The sequence below is a fragment of the Mus musculus genome, chromosome X, assembly GCF_000001635.26.
Source record: "Mus musculus strain C57BL/6J chromosome X, GRCm38.p6 C57BL/6J".
NCBI lineage: Eukaryota > Metazoa > Chordata > Mammalia > Rodentia > Muridae > Mus > Mus musculus.
The window spans coordinates 85,096,835-85,109,484 of record NC_000086.7 but is presented as its reverse complement, the minus strand read 5'-3'; the positions used below and the strand labels follow the sequence as shown (position 1 = coordinate 85,109,484).

At 39.4% G+C, this 12,650-nt stretch overlaps 1 protein-coding gene across 15 annotated transcripts in view; it reads right to left on the bottom strand.

Annotated features, from left to right (window-relative positions):
* Dmd (dystrophin, muscular dystrophy) overlaps positions 1-12,650 on the bottom strand; it is a 2,390,387-nt gene that overhangs the window by 95,566 nt on the left and 2,282,171 nt on the right. For all 15 annotated transcript variants that reach the window (XM_006527768.3, XM_017318377.1, XM_017318376.1 and 12 more), the window contains 2 exons: positions 4,140-4,341; positions 1,820-1,905 (listed from right to left, as the gene is read on the bottom strand). In XM_006527768.3, coding sequence (XP_006527831.1) covers positions 1,820-1,905; positions 4,140-4,341 — 288 coding nt within the window. The remainder of the gene's footprint in view (positions 1-1,819; positions 1,906-4,139; positions 4,342-12,650) is intronic.

The window sequence follows — 12,650 nt, the reverse complement described above, 5'->3', positions numbered from 1 at the left end:
TATCTGTAGAATGGGAGTCACACATTATCGTGGCCCATGTGTGCAAGTCAAAGGGAGACTTACACGGAGTCAGTTCTCTCCTTTCCACCTTGTAGGTCTTGAAGAGCATATTTAGATCATCAGCTGCAATGGCAAGGGCCTTTGTCTATGGCACCACTACCAACTCTACATGTACTTTCAAAAGTTCCATTTTAATTGATTTATTATGTATGCATGCAATTAGAGCACTTGAAGGTCAGGGGACAACTTATACAAGTTGGTTTTCTCCCTCTACCATATGGATTCTGGGAATGTAGCCTAGGTTAACAGGCTTGGCAGCAAGTATCTTTACCCACTGAGCTGGCTCATCAGCTCCCTAAATATATTCTTCACACCTGAATTGTTCAAAGCAAAACACAATCCTTTGGTAACTATTATGTATATAGGATATGAATCCTACAACAACATTTTATAACCAGGAGCCATATAACTAAGCAAAAGCATGTGAGTATATGAAAAGATACAGCAAAATCAGGTCTTCTTTCCAGAGTTGTAAGCCCACTAAGCTTTACTGAGATTGGCATATATACTAACACAGGATGATATGCCTATGTGTAATTAGTTTATATCATGTTATACTATCACTGATTTTCTGTATCTGTCTTACTGTTTCTGTATTTGTTTTCTGGAAGAAAGGGTTTCACTAGGTAGTCAAGGATGGCCTTGAACTTATTTATAAATAGCAAGTGGAGACAGGAACACAGGGAGACCCACCCCTATCCATGTCTTTTTAAAAGGCAACAAGCCCAACTTAAAATAAGGAACTATAATATTTAAAAGAGGAAAGCACTGAGAAGTATTGTTTTACTCAAAATAATTTTAAAGGGTTAAAAAATTATTTGTCCTTGTGTGGGGGTGGTTTTATTTTGTTTTGTTTAGTTCTTAGGAAAGAAAAATTCCTGTGGGAACTAAGTCACTGTGCCTCAGTGGTTTGTGTATGTTATGGTTTACTCCACAAAAGTGAGCACCATGGCACAGGTGGCTTTGTAGCAATGCCATGATTTTTTTTGGCTCCTGACAATCTTTATACCCAGCAAACTTCTTCATCTTCTTAGGAGGAAGCCAGAACAGACTAGCTTCGTTCAATTCCTCCTGGAGGCATTTCTTACAAGCATCTCAAGGGGAAAAACATAAACAGTCCTCTCCATTCATGACAGACACAGAGGGTGACTTGGTCACCCAAGCTATCAGTCCTTTAACATTTGCTTTTTATTTTAAATTTATATTTTTAAGTAGAAGATCCCAATAGCTAATCAAAAGAAAATTCTAGAGGGTGCTATTTACCTTTTAAGAAATACCAAGCTAGCCATCCATCAGACAGTAAAATGTTAGTCACGTCGCAGAATTGGATGTGTCAGTACAACTTGCAGTAAGATGATTAGAAAATAAACAATGTGTTTTGAACACAAATGTTAGACAGCATTCTTTAAACGGGAATCCAAATGCAGGGGAAATGCAGGGATTAAACCTTCACATTTCTTTTCCTGGCTTACACAAAGGGGTTAGAAAATCAGACTTTATCCCCTTGGAACATGTGTTTTATTCAGACACAGTCAATGTAACATAAAATAATACTCGGACTGGAGAAGGTAATCCTCATTCTCCATTTACTGTCTGACAGGAAGCAGCACAACCCACATTTTATGACCCTTTAAAAGCAGCTCTGTATCTTATGCAAGTAACCTGCTGTCAAATAAGAATGGAATATCATTTCCCATCTAGAACAAAGGTAATTAGGCAACATCAATAAAAGAATGCAGAGTTAATACACACGACTTACATCTGTACTTGTCTTCCAAGTGTGCTTTACACAGAGAAATGATGCCAGTTTTAAAAGACAGGACACGGATCCTCCCTGTTCGTCCCCTATTATGAAGAAGCAAACCAGAAAACAATTACTGACATACCAATAGAATGTAGAAATTCCTAGTTAAGGGGCAAGAGGGCCCTGGATACAGGAACTCTATAGGCCATTGTTTGATTAAAGTTGCTAAGAACTTTTCTGAATTCATTATCTGTTTGTCTCATGACCTAGAATGCAATGGAAAAGTTTGATGAACCAAGTTAATGAATATTTACCCAATTTTCAACTCTTAAAAGCCCTCACTTGAATTGCCAGAGTAGCTCTTCACAAAATAGGGATAAAATACCTTCCTATACATTTACAGAAAGCCACCTTCAGTGAGTGTGAGGAAGAATTACCACTGTTTATCAGCAGTTCTGGTTACTAAAGCCAATTGACAATTTTGGTTATTGAAGTTGAAAACAATTTCTAGCAACTAACTGTTCTTCTCTGTTCGGCACTGCCAGAATTCCATCAGATTACTGCTTACTGTACGAAGATGAGTCATCACTTCAGGTCACAAGACACAAAATGTAAAATATGAATATTTATATCCAATGAAACCATGGCATAATCTACCAGAAAGCATTCAAATACATGCTCTATAAGATATACATATCAAATAACCTACTCCTACATCAACATTCTAATACGGCTATACTTTTTTTACATTAGAAAGTGGAATAAACTGTTCCACCCAAAAGGTTATTAACACAAATATTTAACTATGGGATAAAAAAGAGAAAAATTGAATGAACAAAAATTTTGTAAAAAAATGTTTTTCAACAACTTTTTAGCTTATTTTATTTTGGAAAGTAATTGAATCTCAGATTCTGGTATGTTTGTCAGTCAATATGCTAAATTTTCCATCAATACAACGTATTAGGTCTCTTGGTTAAAGCAAACTCCCAGAGCCAAATGTTTGAATGAAATTCCTGCCACTGCAAAAATGTTTCTTACTTCTATTAGGGAAAAGCAAATCAACATTTAACAGGTAAACTTTATGTAACAAAGCCTTTAAGGAGTTAAAATTATCCTCAAATAATTTTCAGGTAGACTGAATGAAAGTTCAGAATCCATTCACATCTCATCTGCAAAGAAAATGATGCCAAAAATATGAGGGAAGCCTAAATATAAGCCCTTATGAAAACAAATGTGAATATAATCCACAATTCAAGTCTGATATGTTCAAGAACCAAGTAGATAAGTGTATGCATTTAATAGTCTGATGGTCCTGAAACTTAAAAGAAAGCTAATGTCTTACCAAAATTACAAAGAAAACACATATTAACAAAGAAGAAGATAGATAGATAGATAGATAGATAGATAGATAGATAGATAGATAGATAGATAGATAGATGCATACAACAGAAGCAGAAGGCCAAGTATTTGGTGTGCAATTTCTTTAAGAAAACAATCCTAGATTTCCAAATGCGAGTATGTATTTGTTGATATGTGAAATGAGGCATGTAATAATTCTGAGGCCTAAGAGGAAATCAGGGAAAAATCAAGACCAGTTCCTTCTGCTTCCTTCCTCAATTGTGTCCATTAAACACAAGGCAAAAATGAGAACTGGAGCTATGTCCTGTGTGCAAGCCAAAAGAAATCAATGACTGTCCTCTAACTGAGAGGCTGATGGATGGACGTGCCAAAGAGCAGCTCTGGAAAGCCATAGTAAAACACAACAACAACAACAACAACAACAACAACAATCTTTGCTTAGTTTCAGGAGCTGAGTGTGCTGTTTTTGAGCTTATTTTCACTTTGTGTGACTCTCCATTCACAATCTTCTACATAATTGTCCTACCTATCTGTTAAGACCATTCTGATCTGATGACATTTATGCCAGCATCTCCAGGAGCACTGTCATTCTTGCCAATGAGAGGATTCACTCCAAAATGGATGGAGTAACTCCAAAACTCAAGTGAGAAAAGGACCACAGGCACAGGATAAGCCGTTCTATTTGAGAAAAATAAAAAGATGACTTATCCCAGGTTCTGCTTGGACTCTGACCTGAGAGCAGACTGTATTCCAGCTTTTATTTCTCTGAGACAGAGTGTCACTATGCGGTCACTCACTGTGTAGACCAGGTTGGCCCCAAACTCCCAAAGATCCTCTCCCTCTGGGATTAAAAGCTGCATTCCAGCTCTTGCTGCTAGTTTACCCCAGGAAAATAAAACACATAGCTTCTAGGATGCTACTGTAATGGCAATACTGTAATCACTGGGTAAACTAGGTCCCCTCTTGCCACACTTACGTATCATAAACATTGAGAAGCCAGTTGAGACACATATCCACACAGAGAGGGACATTGACCAGATTGTTGTGCTCTTGCTCCAGACGATCATAAATTGTAGTCAAACAGTTAATTATCTGCAGGATATCCATGGGCTGGTCATTTTGCTTGAGGTTGTGCTGGTCCAGGGCATCACATGCAGCTGACAGGCTCAAGAGATCCACTGCAAAAAAGACCACACAAAAGCACAAATGACGCAAAACCTCAAGCTTTACCCTCCTTCTCCTTTGAGAACGCCGGCTGAGTTGTTTCCTACCCTTTAGTAAACACCAACCCCAAATTCCACCTTCTTTTAAAGGTCTTCTGCTTTCATCCCTCTGCTTCTACGTTGATCCCGTTTTACCATTATTCACAATCAAAAGTTGCTTTCAGATCTCACTGGCCGCGGAGGAACACACAGGCAAAGATAGAGGATTCCTTTCCCTGGACTATCAGGGAATATTTGAGATTTAAAGGCAGCTGTTTTCTCAGTCTAGAGTCATTCTACCTGGGTAGGAAAAAGACCATGAAGCAGTAGGGATTTCACAAGAGAAGCAGACAGCCCTTTCTCATACTAGTGTTAGAGATCAATTAGGCAACTGTGGATGGTTAGAGTTCTGTAAACTCAATTTCTAGGTGTGCACTTTTTTTCTCCTTGAAATAGACACCTCAGCATCCCTTTGTTGCCTTCACACCAACAAAGAAAAAATAACCAACTTCACTCCAATTTTCTCTAGGCAAGCTGAATAATCTACGCGGCTTTCAAGCTGAAGGCTCATTTCTTTCTCCTTTCCCTTCAAACTGCATTTTACAATGTGCTTTTTTTTTTTTTTTTTTGACACTTAGAAGAACTTTTAAGGCTAGGTGAGATTCCCTCAGTCTGAGATAGTGATTACTCTTGTGCCAAAAGAAAACAATTAACAAAAGTAAACTTTCATCAGCAAATCACTAGCTTTACTCCCAAGTGTCCTGAAACGATGCTTTTCTCTAAAGCCAATTTATTAGCCAAATTGAAAATGCAACACTGGTATTTTTCTAACCACATGATACACCTAAGCTCTATTCTGAAATGTCAGTGCTTCCAGACAAAGAATCAATGATAATTAAGTGCCTTTCTCACATACCTAAGGGGAGGCAGCACTGCAATTATAAATATAACTTCAAATGAAATGCATACAAGCCGTTTTACCCAGTAAACAGTTTCCCAATAATAAAAGAAATGCAAACTGAAGGCTATACTGTATTTTACTAGTTACTGGTGGTGAGCTCTATCTGAATATCAAGGAAAAATATGAAGGTTAATATTTATCCATCACATACTGTCTCTCTTAAAAGAGGAAAACAGAATACTGTGGAGTTTCCCTAGAAACAGGAAGATCCGATGGCAGAAGCAAGAGATAATTTCCATTATTTTTCACTCCCATGAGGAAACCTGTGTCCTCCCATCCCATGGACCAGTTTCCCTAAAATATCCTACACTGGCATCCTGTACTTGCTTACATATTTTATTTTGCTAAGGATGTAAATCACAATCACACATATCTCTACCACAGCCTCTTTTACTTTAAGATATAACCATAGGCTGCTTAATGTCAGGGACAATTTTTGAGAAAAAACGTCCTTAGGTGATTTAATCATTGAGTGAACAGCACAGAATATAACTCCACAAATTAAGAGGTATACTATATTACTAAGCTACATATTATGGAATCACTGTCAGTGACTGCCCCGAACATCTTTGTACAATGCTTCACTGTACTCTAAAAAGAAAGATATGTTGTTGTTGTTGTTGTTGTTGTTGTTGTTGTTGTTGTTTAATGAAATCCGAGACTGTGTAAACTTGGAAGTAGGAAACTGGCAGACTGCAAGATCTATCTGGGAGTCAGATGGGCAAATAATGAAGAATAGAAAAATAACAATGCAAGCAGGCAGGAGGCTATACAGAAAGGGAGGCTAATTGGGGTCTACATGGGAGGGAGTAGGGAGGTACATGGTACTAAGGTTTTCATCATCTCTTTTGTCTGTCTGACATCCTAAGAGTACAAATGCTCACATTCAGGTAATGGAAAACTTCAGAAATATAGCATGCCAGTTATGTTATTAAAAGGATGGAGCAGATTTCTTCCATATACCAATATTCCCAACATATTTCTTTTTGAATTGAAGATAGGTATGAAATTTTTCTATTATTTTCATTTTTGTTATTATATACTTTAACTGTTTTAACTATTTTGCTTCTGATCCAGGATATAAATAAGAACGGTGTGGGTTTTTACACACACGTTTTGTGAAGTGTCTAATGAACCCGTGGGATGGTAACAAAGAGTGAAATTTCATGAATTTCATTTTATTGGACCTAATGTTGACACAGGTGAATACATAGTAACGCACAACAGAAAATGTACAGTATATATATATATAGCTCCAGAGGGAGCGAGGCAATTGCTCTGAAATAACAGAAACAGAAGATGACACAGGAGAGAAATACCGTATGGTGTTCTTTGCTAAAACTGGATGTGGTTAAATACAGAACCAATCCATCACACAAGGCCAAACAAGCATAGTAAACAGAAAAACAAAATTTTGTTTTCATGGAATAATTTTCAAAAGCATTCTATTTAAGCAGACAGAGACCATGCCACGGATCAGCAAAGAGGTGAGAAGTGAATTGTGGACAATTGAAGTGTCATACACATGCACACACTCACACATGCTCACTGTTCAAGCCAAGCCTAGTAAGGAATACATGGAGGTTATTTTGGTGAAACTTTAAACAAAATGATGAGCTTATCTGCAAATCTCAGTAAACAACTAGCAGAAGGTTTTGCAAAGCTATTTTTTTCCTTGAAGTTAACAATTTCCATTATATAAATATATACTATAATATGAAATAAATGTACACATGCTCAAATGTGTATGTGTATGTGTGTGCACATGCACACATGAATGTAAGAGCTCTTGATGCTCTTGAAGAGGACCTGGGTTTAGTTCCTAGTACCTATATAGATTGGGACTTAAAATCATAACTCCAGGGATCTGATGTCCTCTTCTGAATCTTCAAGGGACCAGGCACATATGTTACCACATATACATATACCTATACATACATGCAGACAAAATGCTCATATACATAAAACAAATAATTTTAAAATGTTTTCTTTTAAAATTACTTGAAAGAGTCTTTAAAACTTGGCTTATTTTTAACTATGTGTATGTGTGTGGGTACGTGTGTGGATATGGGCATGTAAGTACAGATGGCCAAACAAGTGAAGAGCCAGATTCCTTGGAGCTGGAGTTACATGTGGTTGTAAGCTACCCAATATGGATACTGGAACTTGGGTCCTCTACAAGAATGATATGTGCTCTTAGCTACTAAGCCATCTTTGCACTTCCTCAAAAATACTTTAATGGAAAAAGAAGCTACAGCTTTGATGTCATTAAAGAATAGAACTACATAGTGGTGTGTTCTTCATGCCTGAAGGTTGTGGGTCTAAAAGTAGGTAGAGAGAGGAGAAAATGGCTAGTCTTCCAGCATCTTATTTGCCATTCAGAAGAAGATCTGGTTGAGCTTAGTCATCCCTTCTAGGTTCAAACATCAATTCCATGGTTTACATCCTGTCATTGTCCAAAGGGGTCCCATAAACTCCCTTCCCCAAAAGATCACAAACTATCTCAATAACATGATGGGTAAGGCCCTGTTGCTGAAGACATGACATGACATGTCATCAAACATGGAGAACTTGAGGGGGTGTATAACTAGAAGCTTCATCCCTACTGACTGTTGTTTCTTGTGCTGGAAGGTACTTGGCATGCTATCAGAGGAGAGAAGTAAACAATTGCACCTAATTACAAGACTTGCCACATACAACACAAACTTGCCTGCAAGACAGGAATAGCACAAATGTTATGGGAATAATTAACTACTTTGTTAGATTTAAGACCCACTCTATGAGATGTAGACCCGTACACAAGAGTGCTAAAATGGCCAAGAACCCTAGTTTATATAGGTATGGATCTAAGAGAAAACCTACCACTATTATTCTGCTAAAGGACCATGGGAATAACCAGTTTCTGATGACATATTGCTATGCTGATAGATCAATGCCTCATTCAGCCCTCATCCCCATAAGACAAGGTGCAGAGAGGAAGAGACTTTGGAACACTCAGCCATAACTGGGATGTCTTCATCAAACCCTTCCCTTCAAGGCTTTATATAGAAGAGGTGAGAAGCTGGTGAGGGGTAGAGGTGGTAGAGCTGGTGAGAGATAGAGGTGGTAGATGACTCTAAGCAAAGAGTGTCTTTCGGACACAAGAGGACTGATACACAGAGGAAACTGATAGAGACTATGGCAGCATGTCCAAAATTAAACAGGTTCAAACCTGACAAAATTGCAAACATGAAGGAAAGTGGACACAAAGTCCTACCCTTAACCACTAAGCTGTCAAAGGGCAAATCAGTTTTGTTCAGTGGAATGACATTAAGTATACTGACCATACTCCAGAGCAGGCTCCATGCCCAGGAATAGTTGGCCAGTACAAAAGAGACTCCATGGTTATTTGTGTGCTTTTTGTTTTGTTTTTGTCTTATTAAGTCTGTCTGTCTGTCTGTCTTTCTTCCTTTCCTTTTTGTTTGCTTATCTGTTTTGATTTTCATTTTCATTGTTTTTTCCAGTTTTTTTTTCCTTGAGAAAGAACACAAAGTAGGGTGTGGAGAGGATCTGGGAGGAGCTGAGGGAGAGGAAAGAATATGATCAAAAGATTGTATGGAAAAACTTAAATAACAATTAAAAATAAATATACAACTATCAATGGCAGCTTTTATTTTAGAAATCACAAAGGAGAAACCAGAAAGCTGTTTTACTTCCTGTGTCTTTCACAGAATTATAGATGCTTAGAACTAAAAAAAAACCAACCAACCAAACAAACAAACAAACAAAAACACCTTCAAGATGGCATGGAATGGGAGAATTGTCAGCAAAAAGTGGTCTTCACTGACTTTAGTGGAAAGGAAAACACATCTGAATGCCATACTAGTAACTAGTGAGAGAAATGAGAGTCACCCTAAGTTGATGAGAGAGGAAAAACTCCTACAGTCCCCACAGAAGCACAAGCTGACAGTCGCAAGATGGTGGGTGTGCTAAGGATCAGTAATGGTTTAAGAACTGATGAAGCTGTTGACTTTTCTGGCCCAGTGTATGGCAACAGGAGACTTGCTGAGATGACCCTATATATTTCCAAAGTAAACCTTCTGAGTGCATCTAGTATGGTAGTAGAAACCAGGATTCGAGAGGTCAGAGCATCAGGAGTTCAAGGTCAGTCAAGTCTATAGGAAGTCCGAGCCAAGCCCTGGCTAGATGAAACAATGTCTCACAGCAAACAAAAGTATTCAGGCAGAGAACAGCCCGAAGAAGAGCCTGCCACAGGCAGTGAGTGCTACTATGATGGGTGAATGTGTGATAGAGAGATGGGAAAGACAGAGTACACTGTGGAGAAAATTGAAACTTGAAATTCAACAATGGTAAGGAACAAGTGAATATGAGGACCGTTGCACAACTACCTGAAGCCACCATGACGTCTTTGCCTCGACTGGGTCATGTCTGGTTCAGTGGTCTTGCTGCAACTGGGGTCTATGTTGATGTCTGTTGCCCAAGTTACCACTAATGGTCAATCAGATGTCCATGGTCTGGGCTGCTACTGGATACCATGTGGACATATGAGGGTCATGCTACCATGTGGAGACATACTGATCTGAGTGGACTACACTGCAATTTGAGGTGATAGGGACATCCGGGCCCATGCTGCTGCTACCTGAGGGGCTATGTCTGGGTCTGTGGTCCTGTTGCAGCCAGGGTCTGTGTAGATGTCCCAGGCCAGTGTCTTGTGTTGATGCCCCAGGCCAGTGTCCTGTACTGATGTCACAGGCCAATGTCTTGTGTTGATGCCTCAGGCCAGTGTCCTGTACTGATGTCACAGGCCAATGTCTTGTGTTGATGCCTCAGGCCAGTGTCCTGTATTGATGTCATAGGCCAGTGTCCTGTGTTGATGTCCCAAAGACCATACAGATATTCCTGGTCTGGTCTGCAGCCTGAAGCACTGTGCTGAATTGGCCCTGCCCTCGCCTGGGCAGTACAGTAGAGCTAGTCCTGGTTGCATGGGAGAGGGTAAGCTAGGCCTTTCTAGGGCCTCAGAGAGAGCTGGCCCTGCCCCTTTCTGGCTATGGTATTGGGTGAGCTAACCTGGGCAGACACAGGAGAGCTGACTAGCTAACCAGCTCAGCTACCACTCAAGCCCAGATCCAGTGTTTGAGTTGGCCCACCCCAACACATACCCCATCTATGAAGTGCTTGCTAGATCATGTAAAAAGGCCTGTCCTGAAGATGCAAAGCTGCAGGATCTCCATGACACAGGGAAACAACAGGCTATCTGAGAGGAGTCCTGGGGAGGATCCAGCATTAACAATGTAGCCAAAGCCAGAGGCCTTGAACCAGACCAGTGACTCATTGCAATGAACACTTGCAAGTAAGGATTATGTGGACAAAAGGTTATCTACTGTGGGACATACTGTGACACCACACCACATCTTCTACAACAAGATTTATTATTATTATTATTCTCTTATTTATTTTCTTTTGGGGGAGGAGGTTACAAGAGTGGAAGGCAGATATGAAGGGACAGGGCACATGATGTGAAATTCACAAAGAACCAATGAATCATTTTTAATTATTCAGTGTATTTTTATGTAGTTGTCTGTGCTATAATGATTTTCTCAGAGGGCTTGAAGCTGTCTTGAGATACTTTACTAAAGTATCAATAAAGTTCAGTGGTCACAGCAATGAAATAAATGACCTGTTGAAATGTAAAACTGGGTTACAGATTGGGTTATAGATTATCATCATGTTGACTGTTGCCATGAACACTGCCTGCTTTTTGTCTTATCTCAGTGAGACTCATGACTGCTATGGTGTTTGGGGCTAACATTTAAGGAAGAGTACATGTGGGTTATCATCAAGATATAGGAATCCCTAGGCAAAACTCCAGTTTGCCCTCCTGGTTTGCCAAAGTGCTTGTGTTCACATCAGTGGATCTCGATCAGAGACAAAATGTACCTTGGTGTGGCTTTTGTTTAAAAAAAAAAAAATCACTCGGTCTCTGGAACAAGCTGTGATGCAGTCTGTAGCTGTGATGCATATTATTTTGGTGTGGTTGGTATATGGTATCTGGTCCTAAAAAGAACTGCAGATTTGCAAACAATGCCATTTTGCTCCTGACATCCTTCCTAACAACTGACCGTCTAACCGCCACTATTATTGTAGTCAATGTCAGGAGTGAGAGTGTTTACAAGAGTCACAAGCCATTCTTCACTAAAATATTAGGAATGCATTACTTAGAAAGAAAAACTGGTGATGCTGGTTGGCAAGCTACCCTTAGCATGTAGTAGCCCAGGCTTTGGACTTCATTATGGATGAACATTCAATTTTCTAGTAGTGTCTGGACTAAGAACTCAAATAGAAGAAGTTAACAGAACGGATTAGAATGGATCTGCATGCTGATATTAGAGCAGATGAAAACTGTATTAGCTGAATTAGCAAAGGCTAAGGGGGAAGCACCGTCTCCTTCCACAGAGTTTTATTTCCTCTGACCCAGGGGTGGAGCAGCAAACAAAGGAATCTGAGCAACTATTAACTCTGAGAAATGGGCTACACCAGTGGGACCAAATTACAATTAAAAGATAATTCAACAAAGGGAATTACTGGTACATATTCCCTCCAGCACAGTTTTCTTTCCTGATTGATGCCAGACCTAGTAGTTCCTATCTACAATATAGTCTCAATCGCTGGCAATATTGCTACAGTGGTTACTTTTTGTGAATTTAACACAAGCTCTGGTCATCCGGGAAGAAGCAACGTCATTTGAGAAAATGCCTCCATCATATTAGCCCGTGGGCAACTCTGTGGAGAATTTTCTTTATTAATGTGATGCTACCCAGCCCACTGTGGGCAGTGTCATTCCTGGGCAAGTGGTCCTGGGATATACAAAAAAGCAAAGTACACTGAGCAAGACATTGAGATTAACCCAGTAAGCAGTGTTCCTCCATGGCTTCAGATTCAGTTCCTACCTTGAGTTCCTACTCTTAGTTACCTCAGTAATGGACTATGATCTGGGAGTTTAAGGCCATGGTGGTTGTCACAGTAACAGAAATCAAATGAATACTACTGCAAAAACGAGAAAATCCAGATATTGAAACTTAAATACATACATTCCATAGGAATCGGTGGATTTTTTCTTTCCAGTATCAAGCCTAACTCAACATGTCAAAGGTTTGTTCTAGAAGGCAGAACAACCCAATCTCTGTTCTCATTACAGCAATGTCTATTACCCTTGGTAATGGAGTAAATGGTGATGCCACCATCAACAAGGACCAACACAATGGCTAAATCCAAAGGTAATGCTTGTACACATGTTGGTGAAAGGGCTAGGATTTGGATGAAAACC